Source organism: Malaclemys terrapin, chromosome 1, assembly GCF_027887155.1.
Source record: "Malaclemys terrapin pileata isolate rMalTer1 chromosome 1, rMalTer1.hap1, whole genome shotgun sequence".
Taxonomy (NCBI): domain Eukaryota; kingdom Metazoa; phylum Chordata; order Testudines; family Emydidae; genus Malaclemys; species Malaclemys terrapin.
This window is the reverse complement of record NC_071505.1, coordinates 117,543,715-117,562,628: the sequence shown is the minus strand read 5'-3', so window position 1 is coordinate 117,562,628 and position 18,914 is coordinate 117,543,715. Positions and strand designations below refer to the sequence as shown.

Sequence of the window (18,914 nt, the reverse complement as noted above, 5' to 3'; positions counted from 1 at the left end):
TTCTCTTTTCAAACTATGTGTTCCCTTGCCTTCTTGTCAGCGGGGTCCAATCCTGGAGATGTTCTCAGAGCACACTTTCAAGCTCGGGCCCCACACAAAAGATAGCTGTGTGGGTATATGTCTCCAGGATACTCAGTAGTCAGTGATTGGGGCACTCAGGTGGGATGCAATAGACCAAGGTTTGAATTCCTATTCTGCTTGACTTGAACACTGGTTTCCCACATTTCAGGGGAGTGCCCTAACCACTAGGCTACTGGCTCTTATGGAGTGAGTTTCTCTCTTGTTCTCCATGAGAAAGGGCTGATCTGGCTTAGGTGCCTAACTCTAGGAGAGGGGTCACATCTGAGAAATTGGAGTGGAGGGAGGCACATACCTTAGGTGCTTAAATACCTCTGAGGATCTGGGCTTAAGCCCTGCACCTTTCCTTTGCATTCACTCTTGGCTAATTTAGGCAGCTTCCCACTCAGTTTGCTGGCTTCTGATAATCCCTTCTTTACATGACTTACTCTCCATGAACAATGCATGGGGAGCTTGAGCATCTAACTCAGGGCAGAGATTCCACTGGACAGCAGGTCACCTAGGAGCCTGGCATGGCAACACTGAGCATTACAATATCTGTTTGAATCTAGCCCTTAGGCCCTTTTGACAATTTTACCCCCATTTTGTTCCTTATAACTAAAAACTCCACAGATCAGCACAAGCGAAAGGGAAATGCTGCCCTCCATGTAGGAATTAGCTTTTTGAAACTTTTTATTTTTTTCTGTATAGCCATGACATGTAGTGATAAATAAAATCAAATTGCGCTGCGTTTTACAAATTAGACTATAAAGCCTTGTAACAAAATGCAGTATGGGCCTGACTAGTTTGTACTAAACTTTACTGCTCATTCATTTGCTTCTTGTTGCATCTCATCCCTCTCCTTCATCTCTGATGCCTGTTTAGTTCGTAAGCAAAGACCTTGGGTGAAATGCTGGCCCCAGTGAAGTCAATAGCAAAACTCCCACTGACTTCAATAGAGCCAGGATTTTCCTTCTTGTCTCCTTGTTTCTCTACTAGCCTACTTTTGGAGCTGTATAAATAAATATTAACATAGCATTTTTGTTGGTTTGCTAATTTTCTCATTCACTTGTATTTTGTAGACATTTTTATACTGAACTACACTTAAACACGGGCATATTAATTCAGACTTTGGACTAATTGACCTTTTCAGAGTATTCTATCTAAATTTCTACTTATTAACCTGCACTACTACTTATCACTGTACTTTGGCTCTGAAGAAAGTGTGTAAGCACATGCTTAACTTCAAGCAGGTGAGGCAAAGGAAATACCTCTCGTTAAAGTTAAATTCAGGGCTTATTTGAGTATACGGTACAGGGAAAGTCATGCATTCCACAGTCATGTAAACTGCTTGTGACCTGCAGTTGTAACCATAGTTGTGATCCCTGCAATAGTTATAAAACTATATGCTTCTTAGTAATGTTCATTAACTGAATGATACAGTCACATAGAGCTGAAAGAAAAAATATTTTTAGATTAAAATCACTATAATACACTCTTTTTCCATATTGTCTCTTGACCCTGATCCTACCAGGTATAATATGTTTTAGCCCATACAAAACCACATTGACTTCTGTTGGGCTCCATATGGGTGAAGGAATCTGCCTGAATATTGTAACAGGCAGGATCAGAGCCTTAAAATATAAAGCGAAGTTTCTAAAACTTATAATATAGTGCATGAGAATTAGAAATTCTCATGCACTATATGCATTTTTTGACGGTTGTTTTTCTGTATAAAGTATATTCCTTACTATATCATGATATCTTCCTTCTCTTACAGGTACCATAAGATCATGTGGAATGGTTGGGCCAACACTTGGATTTCTGCTCGGAGCTTTCTGTGCTAATCTGTGGGTAGATGTTGGAGTGGTAGATCTTGGTAAGACACAGAGATGATTTACTGAATGATAATACTGAAATATCAGTGACTCAGATGTTCTGTATGTATTCAGAAACTGTTTGTCAGTTAGCTCTCTCAGAAAGGGGGCTCTCCAATGGGTGTTACTAGTTCAATAGCTAACATTATTACATGTTAGATGGGAAGCTGGAAATACAGTGATCTGCATAAATGAAAAGAACAAAGGGGAGACTATGTTAAATGAACATTGAGGACCTTCCAAAGAGATGGTTCTGCTCCAAGTCAAGGAATGGGCAAAGCTTCATGTGGAGGGTACTTTCATCATCTACATCACTTTGCCCATCTTTAATCCTGGGTAGAGTTTTGGGTCCCATAAAGGGAGAATGTTGCATTTATGGGTTTTCTTGGAAAAGCATTGCAATGGCAGACTGCAGCAAGGAAGGGACATCAAGGAATGCTAAGGAACATCGTGGCCCCTGAATAAGTGACTAGTATTTCCTATTTTTGGATGCTTGGTAACGATTTGCCAACAAAATAGTTTTTAAATTTCTGTATCAAATATGGCTAATCTTACATGTTTAAATATTGGATACAAATGTTCTTATATAAGTTTAAATTGCTCTGTGTACTGAAATATATTATATGTCAGTTAATCAAGAAACAAAAACCTGGTGCTTAATTTGGAATATCTCTCACTCTCTTTTTAGAGAGTTTAACCATAAATCCTAAGGATACTCGTTGGGTTGGCGCCTGGTGGCTTGGATTGGTGATATGTGCAGCAGTCAGTTTTCTGGCTTCATTGCCTTTCTGGTTCCTACCTTATTCCTTACCAAAAGAAGGAGAAGAAAGAAATTTGAAGAAGCTGAGTGAATCATCTGTAACTATTCAAGAAGATCACTGTAAAATAGAACTCCCAAGTCAACCACAGTTAAAATTCTCAGAAGCAGTAAAAGGTAAGAGCATATTGGATAATCTATTTCACATTGTTGTCTTTCAGTATTCATTCAGGGCTGCTTATATGATTGTACAGCACCTAGCACAATCAGGCTGCCTCCCTGGATGTTACTGCAATGCAAATAGTAAATCATCATCATCATCCTATGTAGTGCTGGTATAACCCCTTGGTTAGAGTGTGTTACAGGTCCCTCTCTGTGCCACTCCATAGAGAATATGAGGTGGTAAAACTCCCACCACCATCTACGGAAGTTTAGCTAAAGCTGTAACAGCTCATGCTTTTACATGTAGCGGTCCCCAGTTTAATGTCTCGGTGTGTTAGCCATCACACTGGCATGGCATGTTACATGCACAAACATAAGGTAAGAGGTATTGATCAGGGAAGACAGTGCAGGAAAACCTGATTCTGCATTAATAAGTCCTTCATTCCTCTGAAGTTACTCCCCTCTATTAATAAGATCAAAGTAAAAGAGGGAAATACCAAGCACAGTATTGCCAACACCTACAATTCTCATGATATTCAGTATTTTTCTTAAAGCCCCAGCTCTCAAAGTCACATGATTATGGGAGACTCTTATCTATCTTCTTTTTTTAAAGTAAGCTTCTAGCCCTCATGATTGAAGAGGAAAACTTGAAGATGCAAACCCTAAATGCTCACCTGAAAAAGAGCTCTGTGTAGCTCAAAAGCTTATCTCTTTCACCAACAAAGGTTGGTCCAAAAAAAGATATTACCTCATCCACCTCATCTCACACAAAAAAAGGCAAATAAAATGAACCCTACAAATATTATTTAAAATATCATGATTTTTGGGACCCCGCACATGAGTTTGAACACCTAGGGCTGGTAATACTTCAAATAACTTGCAACCACTGACATTATTATTATTAGTAGTAGTCCAGTGCTAATTAGAGCCCACAATCAAGATTTGGACTAAGTACTGTCCAAGCACATAAGAGACAGTCCTTGCCCCAAAGACTTTACAATCCAAGTAGGCCACTGACAGAATCAGGGATATAAACCAGGTCTCTTGATTCTCAATCTAGCACACTATCCACTAGACTTCATGTACTAATATCTCTCTAAGTCAAGTATGGAAGAAGAGGAAAGTCCTTACTGTTATAAGGATGCCCTTTGATAGTGTTTAGTATAAGGGGGAGAAAAATAAATTTAACTTTCTAACACAGCCAGTAACTAAATCAGTGTCTGGTTCATCAGCTGAATAAGGACAAAGCTTTCCATATGGCTATTTCATGTTTAGCAGAGAATAAGACGCTCAACTTTCCTTTCCAGATTTCCTACCAACTTTGAAGAAACTTCTTGGGAACCCAGTCTTTCTGGTGTACTTGTTCCTCACTATTCTGCAGTATAATTCTATGGTTGGGTTGATAACTTTTGAGACAAAGTTTATGGAACAGCAATTTAACGTATCCGTGTCAAGAGCCATCTTTCTAATTGGTATGTGTCCCTCTTTTTTCCATCTTACAATGAAAAATTGACATGTGTTACTTCATCTTCTATCTTAGGACCAAATCCTTGTCCCACTCATTTCCAAGAGAGTTTTGACACTCGTGTCAGTGGAATTGAATTGGGCCCTTAGATATAACATGGAGTATAAAGGATTCCTTTGTGGGTGAGGGTTAAATCTTAAATTGAGGCTTATTATTTACCTACAGTATTTTTGAAATATTTAGTTCTAGTGATCATTTTCCTGTGTTTCTTCATATATAGTAAACTGGCTGATAATAAATCTCAGACTATGCTTTTTTCTACTATTGATGGGATAATGTCATCTGAACCCTTTGGGATTTTGAGAATATTGAGGCACTTGGATTCAGATTCCTGAATCTGAACCAATCCCTACTGCTTTCATTATAGGTTGGATGGATCCAAACTGGAAGGGACTTATTTCTGGTCCTGGTTTGGATGCATCCAAAATCTCACAAAAGAAGAATGGCTAAAATCTCACAATAACTGCTTGTAAGATTTCTGAAGTTTGGGGTCAAAATTTCAGGAGGAGAGTTTGTGAGGTTTCAACATCATTGAATCTGAGCTCAAACCTTAGCCAGGATTCAGGCTCCAAACCTACAAATGGAATTCCAACTCAAGCTCAGTCCAAAATCCAAACACTGCTTCCTTTCACCATCTTTGTTAGCTACCTATGGCCAGACCTCAAAATGTTTGGAGGCTCATGTCAGCTGAGTAAGTGCCCACAAGGTGAGATTTTTATCTGAATTGTCCGAACTTTTAGCACCTGCAAACCTGTGCTGGAAATCACATACAAAAAAGCAAGGAATATAATGAAAACAGTCTTTTTCTAAGGGAATTGCAGGCATAAGGAGAAAATGAAGCATCAAGCAAAAATGAAACAGAACTTTATTGAACTTCAAAAACTCAATATGAAGAATAGGATGAGGTCTGGATTAGTGTCTATTTCAGCTAACCTGAATTTTTACATATTCATAGTTAAGAAACTAAAAGACACAAAATGAAAACCACTAACTAGCATCAGACTTATTTTAATAGGGTGCTGTTTTAATAAATGTAAACATCATTCTGTTCCCTTTTGTTTGCAGGTGTGATACTTTTACCCATTACAATTCTGGGGATGTTTCTGGGAGGCTTTATCATTAAAAAGTTCAAGTTACACATAACTGGAATGGCAAAATTTGGATGTGCCACCTTTATAGCTGCATACCTGTTAAACCTCTTGTACTTCACATGTGATTGTGAGGTGCTCCAGGTGGCTGGTTTAACAGTCTCCTACTCTGGGTTTGTATTCTCTCTGGGTTTGTATTCTTGTCTTCATCGTTCAGAAACACACTTTCCGTATCTTTGAATTCTTCTCATGATAGCTACGTTTCAAGATGGCCCGAAAGTAGAACGCTAGGGAGCCGTTCAGATCTGAATTTAGATCTAAACTCTGTGACCCAGGCCCTTGTTTGCATACTGTAATTTACTGGTATATAACTTTATACACAAATATACTATAACTAAACTTTATACTTTAAAACTTTAAGACAAATATAGTGTTTAGTTAAAGAGAAAAATAACAAGAACACATCCTCAGCTGAGGTAAATCAGCTCAATTCTACAGAGGTCAGTGGAGTGACATTGATTTGTGCCAGCTTTGCTGGTTGAGCCCGTACTGACAGTGCACACTAGAGAGTGTTAGTAGTCAGAGGAGATGCTTTAGGATATTTGGATGCTCAGGCTTAGAGATGTATGGAACTTGGTGGTGTCAGTTCGCAAATGGCTCTGCAGACCTTGCTTCACTTTCAGCTCATGGCAATTCGCACACTCCACATCAGATTCATCATTGCTTTGCACTTTGTATAGACATTTATCCCTGTGCGTGTAGGTGCAAAGCACTATCTTTGGCAGACATCAGTGGAGACATTGGAATTGATAACATTTTACACCCAATTTACAGAGGTGTAAATGTCCACCTGAGCTGCAAGGCAGTGGAGATTCAAACTCCCAGGATTTTGTGTTGAGTTCAGTCTAATTCAAAGCAGACATTCAAAAGGAAATTCACCCTGAATTCTCTAGTAGAGTTGGGCAAATAACATAATTTTTGGTTCAGTGGCAGTTTCAAAAAGTTGAAAACAATGCTTCAGGTCAGTCTGAAAACCAACATTTTCATAATTTTCAGTGAATTGAAAATTAAAAAAAAATTGGGTCAAATGAAATGTTTTGTTTTGATTTTGGCCATTTAAAAATAAAATTAAAGGAAAGTTTGAAATGAAAAGTTGTTTCAAGCTGAAGAATTAAAATGTTTTGTTTGAAAAATGTCAAAACAAATTTTCATTTTTTTTCCACAATTTTTTGTTTTCCCCAAACAAACAGTTCAGCTAAATAAATGTGAATTAGGAGAAAGTTTCACTGTCACTGAATATGCATTTCCCCCCTCCCCCTCCAAAACCATTTTGTGTGAAAGATTTCACCCAGCTCTACTCACTAGGCTTTGCCTGGTTTCCAGCCCAGGTTTAATCAAAACTCAGTCCATTTTTCTTGAAACAGCCTCTACCCACCTAAACATTCCCAACCCTTTTGTCAAACTGGTCACCAATGTTCTCTGTAACCAGGCCAGCATGACTTGGAGTTTAGTTACAATAGGATCTCAGAGTTTTGTTCAGTGGAGACTACTGTGGCCAAGTTCAGTCCCTGGCAATCAGGCTGCCTGTGGAATTAGAGATGATGCAGGAGGATTAAAAGGATTGATTTTGATTGCTCCCAAAATTGGGGGTACCCCAAACACAAATAAGTAGGTCAAGTAATTGCTTTTCCATACCTTAACAACTCACTAATGGGGGATTTACCACATCATGGGACCTTTCTGCTGAAGTGAAAGAGACCTTGTGCTTCACAGATTATTTCAGCCATCTCGGCACTCTGCGGCCACATTAACTGTGAGACGAGCAATACCATAACTCAGAGGAAAACACAACTAAAATACTTTTCATTTGAAAAATTCGGGGGGGGGGGGGAGGGGAGAAGTGATTGTTTTTCTTTCAATGGCATGGCTTTAAATTGGGCATCCAGGCCTAGATTTTCAAAAGCAATTTGTGGTTTTTGGTGCCTGAATCTTTGAGTATCCAATGTCAGACACCTTAAAAGCATCCAATTTTCAGAGAATGGGGGCACAGCACGTCTGGAAAATGTGTTCATGCATCTCAAGTTGGACACCAAAACAAACCAGGCACCCCCAATCACTTGTCACTTATGAAGATCTTGGTTCTCATCTGCAAGATCTTAAATTGGTTCCTTGATCTCACTTGCACCAGCATAAATCAGGATTAACCCCACGGAGGGGTTATTCTGGGGTGAAACCAATGTGAGAGCTGAATAAGGCAACAGGTGTCCAGCCTGACCAGGGGGCTGCTGAGTAGAAGACTTCAGATGAGAGCAGTACTCATGAGTCAGTGCTTGTCTACACTTAACACTTCAGCAGCACAGCTGTGCCACGGCAGCTGCCCTGCTGGAGAGCTTTAGAGTAGACACTACCTATGCTGAAGGGAGGGATTCACCTATTGGCCTAGGTAATCCACCTTCCTGAGAGGTAGTAGCTAGGTTGATGGAAGAATTCTTGCATTGATCTAGCTCTGTCTACACAGGGACTTAAGTCAGTTTAACTACGCTGGTCAGAGGTATGGATTTTTCACACCCCTGACTGACGTAGTTAAACCCACCTAATTTTCTAGTGTAAACCAGATCTCGCACACATGTATCCAACAGATCAAGGAGCAGCATTGCTACTGCTACTCTGACCAAACAACTGGAGCTATAACAATCATGTAGGGGTTTATACCACTACCTCGCATTTGTAGGGGTAGTCGGACAACGTGGAGGGAGGAAGGATAGAGTTAGTCTGAAGCTGGCAGTGATTTCATGTGTGATTTCTCTTTTCTCCCCCTACCCCCCAGGCTGAATCTTCCACTAAATCTATTAGCAATCCCATTTTGTGTCTGTTCATGTCATCCTTGTCACTGATGATCCCACCGAAGATCGCTAGTCAGACATGGTTTGCAATTTGAAGCTACAATCCAGCAAAATTCTTAATGCTTTATGATAAAACCAAGAGAACCTTGGCTTATATCAATTTAGCTGACATTCTACATGCAATTACTATCTATCAATTCTTCATGCTCCACTGAATGCAGGCTCCCCACGGAGACTGCTTTATTCCACCTCCTTTCTCTGTGCTTGGTCATTCATGTGTTGTCTATGTTTATTTTTCTAATAAGGAATTATTTTATTTGATCAGTTAAGATTCTACTTGTAATCTCTCCAGAGTAAAACAATCTTCCTTCCCAAAAAACAACTTAATTGCCAGCTGCAATTCTGACTGCAGCTGTGTATTGAATCAATGGGATCCTGTATGTGGGGACAATGGAATCACTTATATGACCGCATGCTTTGCTGGGTGTAAATCATCGATCGGGACTGGAAAGAATATGGTAAGTCGGTAGATAGCTATAAAAGCATTTCTGTTGCTTATTTTTAATTCATTTTATTTTATGCTTAAGCAACGATGTAGCAATAGATACCCATTCTCTACCAATGTTCCTCTGAACTAGTGAATGGATAAAGCACAAAAGCATCCAACTGGGAATTTCAAGGGAGCTAAAAGCCTCGCTCCACTTTCAGAGGAACCCAGGGGAGTTAGGCATCTAACTCCCATTGGAATTCAATAACCTAGATTCACTCTTAGATTTACTTTGCTTTAAAGTTTGTTTTATTTTAACTTAGTTTTTTTTTTTTTTTAAACAATGTTTTCTTACTCAGGAAAGTGACTGTAAATATATATTTCTCAGCAAAACTGTTACTCAGATTGTAGGCAGATAGAATGCTGAATACTTCAGTGACAAAAATATTTTTTTACTGCCTTTGTTCCTGTTAGCTCACAGGGGCAACACTGAGTAAGAGGATTCTATAGAATTTTGTGCATTATTAGCAGAATTGTTAGCTATATTCCAATCAGTCATACCAGCGCAAATATATAAAAGACAACGAATTTCCTCAAATGTTTATGATGGTTTGAATTGGCTTGCAGAATCTTTATTACTGAGGACAATATGTGAGATAAAGATCCTAGTTTAGGGTCTGATATTCATTTGCACTTAGGGGAAGGTAAGGTGTGATTCTAAATCTGTTCAATTAAATTGGATACAAAAAGATACGTATCCCAGGGCTCCGGCAGCTATTTAAAGGGTCGGGGTGGTAGAAGCAGGGGAGTCCTTGGCCCTTTAAATAGCCCCCAGAGCCCTGGAGTAACAGCGAGGCTCCAGGGGTTATTTAAAGGGCCCGGGGCTCCCACTGCCTCTTTGGCCCCAGCCCTTTAAATAGCCGCCGGAGCCCTGCTGCCAGAGCCCTGGGGTAGCAGTGGCAGCCAGGGACTCCGGCAGCGGTTTAAAGGATCCGGGGCGGTAGCAGCGGCTGAGCCCGGGGCCCTTTAAACTGCTGTTGGAGCCCCCGGCTGCCGCTACCCCGGCGGGAAGGGGGAGGGCACTTACCGGTACAGGGCGGGCCGGGGCTGGCTCTGACCCCCACATCCCTGCCCCTTCTGCCCAAGGCCCCGACCCTTCCGAGGGCCAGAGCCAGCCCCAACCCAGCCCCATACTGGTAAGTCCCTATTTCTACTTTCACCCCTGCACAAAACTGAAATAAGAGTGTCTGCACAAGTGTTTGTATCAGTTTAAATCAGTTTAAAAGCAATTTGAGATAAACCTGTGCAAATTTCAAGTAAGAAGGCCCTTTTACATTACACTGGTACAGTTGGCATATATTGCCTCAGGTGAATAATGAAGTTGAAAAAATTGCATGTCTATATTAACATTTACAAAGGAGCTTTCCAATTAAACCCAAGTTATCCATCAGTTAACTCAGATCACAAACTCAGATCACAGTCCTACCTATTATGAGTATGGTCAACATCGTTGTGAAATAAGCAAGGTAAGGTTAGGTGCTTGAAATAAAACGTATGGCTAGGATTATCAAAGCAGTGCAGGAAATTTAGCTCAGCATAGCCATTGAAATTATCCCTGTATTGCTCTGAAAATCTCATCTGGTAAATTGTTCTGGGAAGTGGTGAATGTGAGAAGAAAACTTTCAAATCTAATCTGTGATAAACTCAACAGGGTTTCTATGACATCACCTGACAATTATAAAATATAAGCCAATACTTTCCAACTTGGTGGCATCTAAATCCATATTCCTAGGCACCTAAATAAGAGTGCTGGGTTTCAGAGCTGTTGAGCACCCATAACTTCTACTGACTTCAATGGCCACCTATAATTGTGTGTCCACACCACTCAAGGTAGAGTAAGTTAAGTGAGGTCCATTAACCTGATAGGCTGCACCCGGGGAAGAACCAGGGATTGAAAAGTTAGTCTAGCTGAGAAGGAATAGCTGGGGCTGGTAAAGGCTAGAATCTGTAGTCACTGCCTGGGAGAAGGGAGTGTGTTAAGTAATCTGCTGACACTCCCTGGGAGTAAGGAATTTGGGTTGATAAACCCAGCCAGGGGACAGGCTAGAAGATAAAAGTAGGAAGGAGTCCATGGGAAACAGCAACAGGGTCTGGGTGTAAGCAGACCACTGTCGCTGGCAGGGCTGGCTCCAGCGTTTTTGCCGCCCCAAGCGGCAAAAAAAAAAAAAAGCTGCAATCGGCTTCATTCTTCAGCGGCAATTCGGCAGCAAGTCCTATCCTCTGAGAGGGACTGAGGGACCCGCCACCTAAGAGCCGGACGTGCCACCCCTCTCCATTGGCTGCCCCAGGCACCTACTTGCTGCGGTGGTGCCTGGAGCCGGCCCTGGTCGCTGGACATAGAGTCTCGGGACTGGAGCCTCGAGTATTGGGTGGGCCTGGGTTCCCCTACCAGCCACTGAGCAAAGTGTCTTAGACTGGGCAGTGGAGACAAAGACTTCATGGGACAGTTTTCTAGGGGGGACTTTGATACCCAGCAAGAGGAAGACTATAGTGACCTGGCTGGAGGGAGTACCCTGAGTTCCAGAAAGAGAGGGAAGGGCCATGGTGTGAGGATAGAGATATTAGACCTGGAAGGAGCTAATCCCTAAACAGCCAGGAGGATGCTCCCTAGTGCTGAGTGAAACCTGTTACATCACCACACAGGCCAATTTTATTTAGGTCCCTAAACATAGATTTAGGTTCCCACATTTGAATATTTAGGCCCTTAGTAATCTATACTTATTTATGTACTTTAGATGGCCCCCAAATCTTATATATGAACAACCTTGAACTTTAACTTTAACCCATCTTTAATCTAAACACAGAAGTTCATACCTCAGTACAGTAATAGCATGGATGCCTAAACTGGATTCACAGCTGGTTTGTGTCACTGGAGCAATGCAAAGCGGCAGACACATACAGGGTAAGCTGGCCAGCAGTCTGCAAAGCATTTAGGGGTCCTCTATTCCCATATGAAATACACTGTATTCTTAACTACCATCAAAAGTCTAGATGCTTGGAAATCTATGAGTACTCATGAAGTAAGTGAGTCATCTTCTCTTTCTCTTTCAGGTGTTTCACAACTGCAGCTGTGTGCAAGCTGAAGGGCTCGAGAGTGGAAATTTCTCTGCAGTTCTGGGACAGTGCCAAAGAGAAAGCTGTACTAAAACATTTCCCTATTTTTTGGCATTACTGAGCACATGTGCACTTATTTTAGCTTTAGGAGGCACTCCTACATACATGATTATGTTTAGGTAAAATACTTTACCTTGCCCTTGACCATAAAGTTTGGGGCAAACAGAAACAAAGTATTAATGTACCATTCTGTCACTTCATTTCTGCTTTGAAGAATGAAATTCTAATCTCAGAGAGGCAGTGGGGGTTTCTGCACTTCCTACACAATCCACCCCTGTGCAAAGGGCCAGCAAAAGGCCAAGCCATCATTTGTCTCACTTAAACTCTATTTGGGACTTATGTGATGGATTGGGTAGGCCTTGTTCTGACAACCCTCTCCACTTAATTATGGCTGGGGGCGGGGAGGGTGGGGAAAAGGAAGGGAGTATTAGTCAGTAGTCAAAGCAATGGATTCTTTTTCTGACTTTGTGCATGACCTTAGCAAAGTCACTTCTCTGTACCCAAGTTAACCCATTTGTAAAATGGATATAATACCTACTTCACATAGGGTTTTCTGAGAAAGAACTCACCTTTATAAAGTGGCTTACACAAGGCAAAGTGCAGTGCATCTGAGATTAGAATCTCTGATCTGTATTGCTCTTTTACAGTTATATTTGTGGTTTTCGGTATACTTGAATTACTTCAATACACACCCTGAAATATCATATATCCTATTTTATCTCAAGTTGGAACAAAATGAATAGTTTCAGCACCAATGAAAATTGACTGGTACAAAAACTCAAATACCAGTGCTCTTTAAACATAAAAGTAAAACTAAAACTGTTTGCCTTACTTACCAAAGTCTGTTTCTGTTCATTCATAAACATAGATTATAATCTTAAATTATTGGTGCACAGCACCACTTATTGCTGCTTCATTTGTGGTGATTTTAAATGCCGCAGTTCTCACCACCTGTGTAGATTAGAATCTGTTACAGCTAAACTGCTGCAATTATGATGTATTCCAATGGTTCCCCATTCATTTTAAGAACCGGTTTGAAACTGCCTTCTATTCTCTGTTGACTTGCTTTAATTCACCTGATGGATTGGCTATGATGTCACTGCCTAAAAAGGTATGTTTTTACACTGAGATAGCTAACTCAAACTAATTATCTCACTGTAAAATCCTAGTGGAGTTGAGGCACAGGTAGGTTTTCCCTTGATGTATCTGTGACAGTTCACGGCAACTGCACCTGTATTCTCCCAGCTCCTCAGCTGTCACCTATCTTGGGCAGAAACCAATGTCTCTTTCCTATCTGACTGGAATTCTTCCAGACTTTATAGTTCCCTGCCTAAACTGAGTTCCTCAGCAAGCCAGACTGTCTAAACAGGCCTGCATTTGTTTTTCTTTCTCCTCAGAGGTTATCAACAGTTGTAATTGCCTACAGTTATAAGTTGCCACACAGCAATTTCTAAGCAAGCATATTTATTCTTAAGGTGAAAGCATTACAGAGAAAACATATTTAAAACAATAAAAAAAAACCTACATGCTAATCAGCTTACTAGAGATCACCCCCAACTCCAACAAGGGCTCTGGTAGGTGGTCAGTTCTTCAAATCCCACCAAGGCATTTTTATGTGGTTACAAGTTAATAACAGCTTTAGCTCAGAACAAGCACCACCTTCCTTTTATACAGCTTGGGCCTTTGATCTTGTCCTCACGTAACATGTGATCAGCAGACAATGGTTCTCTCCTTGAGGCATAGTTTCAAAAGGTTGTGTCCGGAGGTGAGAATTTGCATTCACCTTCCCTCAGGGATTTCCTAGGAAATTCTCTTAACTTTGCTTATCCCAAAAGTTCCTTCTTGTCTGCCACATTGTTTAAAATAGTCCTTTGAAGCTCATAACTATTTCCAACTTTTACACTGGCCATATCTCCCCATTAGAGAAGTTACATAAAATCCCACCACAACACATAAACTTTGCATTTAATACAATGGACTCCAAAGAAACTTAAGCCTAATGCAAGAAGATATTTTTCAAGGATATTACAGGAAATTGCCCTATCTGTCACAGTAGGTAGCTGAGGTCCCCCACCTGTGAGTTACTGTGACTAGCTAGTTAGTTATCGAGTTAGTTATCTCGCTGTTAAAATACATCTTTTATGGAAATGTTCCTGTACAGAGTGTTGCATGTATAAGCTATGGTAAAAAGTTATTGGCAGGACAGGGAGTGCAGCAGGACCCAGCCATTTGCATGCTTCACATTACTCCTGCCTAGCAGCAAAAGGAAGGCAAAAGGCAGCAGTATGTAATCAAGAGCCTCATTTGCATGTTGAAGAGCACATTGAAGCCCATGTCTCCTCACACGCATCCAGGCCTTTCACCATTTGAGAGTAAGGGAACTGGCCCTTAAAGGGTGTGAGATTTAATACTTTTGAGTGCAGAAGACTTGATACTTAAACTTACTTGGGCCTAACTCCCAGTTACACTAAAGCCATCTTACACTGCTTGGGTAAACACCACCGTAAGGCCACTGCACCAATATAGTTAAAGTGGTACACCCTCCTCATCCAGTGTGGATGCATCCCATAGAGGAAAAGGAGTAAGCTATACTGCTATAAGGCACTTTCATACCAATATAACTGTGTCTGCACCAAGGGGTGCACCCATATAACTATCGGTAAAAATAATCACATGCCCTGAACTGACATTTATACCACTACAAAAACTGTAAATGAGAATTGGTCCCATTTATTTCTACACTTGTACTGGAATGCAACACCATTGTACTCATTGCTCCATGCCCTGTTAGAATTAAAGGCTTTGTGTCTATTCCCTTCCCTATTTCTTCCAATTTGTACCAGCCCACAATCTTACCACTTTCCGCTGTGATGTTCGCCACAATTACAGTCGTCTCAAATAGCCTTCCTGTGTCTGCCTCAGCAACTTTCCAGCCCCTTTCAAGTGTCATCTGAAACGCTCTCTCCATGCCCTTGCTATGCCTCATACGTTCGCTGTGCCTTAGGCCCTGAGACAGTAACACCTGTTAACTTTAACCACATGAGTCGTCCCATTGAATTCAATGGGAGGACTCAGGGCTAAGTGTCTGGCTGGATCAGGTCCTTAATAGTATTATGAGAGAATGTTTACTTTTCTTTCTTCTTATGATGGCTTCACATACATTTTTACACCATACACTTGATTGTCTGAAAGCCTGTTCCTACTCCTATTTAGATCAATGCTGCTTCTGCACTCATCTTAAATGAAACCTTTGAGGAGTGTTTTCCATTACAGCTTGTATGCAATGTGGTATATAAAATAAAGTTGTGTGGCACTCGTTACAATGGAGCATATATGGACATGCACAGTGTAGATGCCGTCAAAACTGCATTATAGTAAGTGCTCTTCTGATGAATATAAAATTAATGTGATCTTGTCCTCCTACGTTTTAGATCTGTTTCACCAGACTTGAAATCATTTGCTGTTGGTATTGACGCTTTGTGTGGAAGGATACTAGGTAAAACATTTTGTTGTTTTGTTTTTTGTTCATTCTTATTCTTCTTAGGATTTAAATAGAACACAATAAAGTACACCAAATCATCTTAGGTCCATATGGACTTGTTCTATGTCAGAACCAAAAAACAAACAAACCCCCAAACCCTTCCAAAAATTTGATTTTGTTAAATTTGTAGAGCGTATTGAATATGTCCCACCTCAATATGCTTCATAGGTATGTCCTAGCACATGATGATGTAATATAGTTGTCTGTTTAAACAATCTATGTAATGAGAGTCAGGGAAAAACAGGGGACTTGAACTGCAGCAGTTTTTTGTTTTATTCATGTAGGCAGGCACCTGGGGATTATGATTTGGTGTTTCAGACTTTAAAATGGGATAAGATTACCCAGCTCCTTTAGGGCCGCATCTCCAAGTACTCTCTCCCCTACAACCACGTCCCCACAGCTTCCATGTGCTCTGACTACCTCCTTCTCCCCGTTACTGTCACAAGGATCTCCCTCTGCTCCCATCCCTGCCTTATCTGACGGTTGCAGGAACCCATTTCCGAATGAGCTCTCACTGGGCTATTTTCATATTTTTTTAAAGGATTTTTTCCTTACAAAGCTGAACACAGATCATTGTAAAATGTGATTGATTTTTGTTTTGAAAATGGAAGTGTTTGGCAGTCAGTCAAGAAATGGTTTAGGCCGCAGTTCAGCAAAGTACACACATAAGCGCCTGAAGTCAATGGATATGTCTACACTGCAAAAAACCCCCACAATGCCGAGTCTCAGAACGGAAGTCAATTGGGGCTTGGCCTGCGGGGCTAAAAATTGCAGTGTAGACATTCCCACTTGGGTTGAAGCCTGGGCTCTGAAACCTGGTGAGAGGGGAGGGTCTTGGAACCTGGGCTCTAGCCCAAGCCGGAATGTCTACACTACTGTTTTTAGCCTCTCAGCCACAAACCCATGCACCAAGTCAATTGGTCTGGGCTCTGAGACACAGTACCATGGGTTTTTCTTCGCAGTGTAGGCATACCCAATGAGACTTAAGCACATGCTTAAAGTTAAGTACGTACTTAAGTGTTTTGCTGAACTGAGCTCTAGCACTGATCTATTTTAGTTACACTGCTTTAATGGATACAGTGATGTACATGAGTTGTGGTGAATTGTGACACACAAATGAAAACCAGGAACAGACTGATGCTCGAGAGAATGTGAAGAAGAGGACCTTTAAACTTTTTTTTGAGAGAGGCAAAAAAACTGAAAAAGTGGAATCATTGGAATCATTAACTTTCTTTTCTTATTTGGGAGTAATAATAATGCTTGTCCAGTCTCCTGAACCCTCCATCCAAGGAATTCAAACCAGTTTACGCGCATTAATTAAGTTGATAACAAGGCTGGGAAGTAGGAAATCACCATTTTACAGCTGGGCAAACATAGAGGCTGATCAACTTGCCTAAGGTCATGCAGCTAGCAGAGGTGGGAACAGAATCCAGGGGACCTGAGTTTACATGCTCCTGCTCTAACCATTTGTTAAGGGGATCCTTCCTCCACTATGAACTAAGCTCTGTTACTGTTATAATGTTACGCTCATTCTACTACGTATTTTCATTGCAGGCGGACTTCCAGCTCCCATTTATTTTGGAGCTTTGATAGATCAGACCTGCTTGAAATGGGGAACAAAGCGGTGTGGAGGATCAGGGTCTTGCAGAGTGTATGACACGAAAGCATTCAGGTGAGATGAAATTAAGAATAAAGGCCCAAGCAGTGTTGACTTTAGAGTATTCAGAATAGCTCCTGTCTCCTGTTCTTCAATCAGCTGCAGCTTCAGAGTTTATACTAAGTTTTCTACTAGTTATACTACATTTTTTGTTGATTTGTTTTTGGGGGGAGGGGGAATGGATAACTGGGTTTTTGATTAAACAAAAATGTTCATGAAAATCATTTGTACCATCTTTGAAAATTTTCAAATTTGTGTCAGAAAACAAACCATTACAAAATAAATGTTTTCAGCCCCAAACTATATGTTGGGCTGTTCCTATCAGTTTTTAGCCAAATATATTCTGGGTTTTGGCTGAAAACCTCAACTTCTAGTTTTTGAATTTTACTTTTTTGATGAAAAGTCAAAACTTTCTTCAGAACAAAAACCATTTTCCAAACAGCGCTATTTCTCAGGGGGGAAAAAGAAAGTCACAAAATTGATTGGACAATCTCAAAGCATCTAAATTTTAGCTAGGTCTTAGGAACAACATTCTTTTCATTAGCTTTAACATATGAAATTGCAGAAGGTCTCTTCTTTATTCCTAAAGGTCGTATTACCAAAGGTTGCATTTTTAATAGTTGTTAATTTAATCCTTAGAGCACCAAGGAACACTGAAATTATGGCAATGGGAAATTGAGTTCAGTGGAGTGCTTTGTGCGTTAGGGGTTGGACAAATGAGTGTCTATCACACACAATTTAGTTTAAGGTTTTCTCTACCACCCAACTGTGCCTTGGACCGGTTAAACGGCTAACACTTTTCTAAGGTGGCTGTTTCTATACAAGTAGAGTAAACGCTCCCTGGATAAACCGTTCTTTTCTAACTTGGCTTTTTAGTGCAGCTGTGAAGTGGCTCAGATATAAAAAATAGGACTGAAGAACAAAGCGGGTGTTTTCAGGTTGATTCTGTCCTGGGCCAAAAATGCACTCAGTCCAGGAGAAAGGGGAGCATCACAGTGCTGCCTGCGGTCCCCATGCCAGGCAGCTCTAAGTTGTGCCACTGATGGACCCTATATCAATAGAAGATAGGCCTAGCAGAACTAAGATGTGTGATTGATGTATGATCTATTAACAACCCTGCATCAGTAGAGGATTTGCATTGCAGAGAGAGCTCTGCTCTGTTACAACCTCTCCCTGCCCGACATACTCCCCAGGCTGGTTGGAGGGTGCCAAATGCAGCACCTTAACCCCCAGCAGGGAGCTCTTTCTCTGATGGAAATTATCAGTTAGTTTATGGCCTCTTTGCACCACCTGAATTGTGCGGAGGAGGACTCCTAACACATCCCAGATCCTAGCCCTTAGTGTTTTGTTTGTGATTTAGCAGGATTCAGAGTGTCTCAGCAGTTTTTCAGAAATGCATATTTTACATCTTACACTCAAATTCCAGTAGGACCTGGTAAGTACTGACATTTTAGGGATCACCCAGACCTGTAAGAGGTTCTGTGACTACCTGTCATGTAACCATGGGTACCTTAATGCTCTGCTGCTATAGCTCAGAGCCCTGAAACCGGTAACCAGACCACAAGAATAAGGTCTCTCCCTGGCTTCCACCTGCCTTAACTATCAGACACTTGGATTTTTCCCCTCTGGTTCATCACTCCCAAATATGTGAAACCAGACCACCACCTCCTTCCCCAGATACCAGCGTTCTTTGGCCTCCACACAGCTTGCTCAACAGAGACCTGGTTGAGGTAAAAAATAAACAAA

The 18,914-nt window shown here is 41.0% G+C and overlaps 1 protein-coding gene across 3 annotated transcripts in view; it reads left to right on the top strand.

The window, feature by feature from the left end:
* Nucleotides 1-18,914, top strand: part of LOC128841400 (solute carrier organic anion transporter family member 1C1-like) — a 40,204-nt gene that overhangs the window by 18,518 nt on the left and 2,772 nt on the right. For 2 of the 3 annotated variants that reach the window (XM_054036381.1, XM_054036371.1), the window contains 8 exons: nucleotides 1,838-1,936; nucleotides 2,623-2,868; nucleotides 4,161-4,325; nucleotides 5,444-5,639; nucleotides 8,662-8,827; nucleotides 11,908-12,089; nucleotides 15,402-15,466; nucleotides 17,066-17,183. In XM_054036381.1, coding sequence (XP_053892356.1) covers nucleotides 1,838-1,936; nucleotides 2,623-2,868; nucleotides 4,161-4,325; nucleotides 5,444-5,639; nucleotides 8,662-8,827; nucleotides 11,908-12,089; nucleotides 15,402-15,466; nucleotides 17,066-17,183 — 1,237 coding nt within the window. Of the gene's footprint in view, nucleotides 1-1,837; nucleotides 1,937-2,622; nucleotides 2,869-4,160; nucleotides 4,326-5,443; nucleotides 5,640-8,661; nucleotides 8,828-11,907; nucleotides 12,090-15,401; nucleotides 15,467-17,065; nucleotides 17,184-18,914 lie in introns of those variants that run through there. The other variant, XM_054036389.1, reaches the window with a different exon arrangement.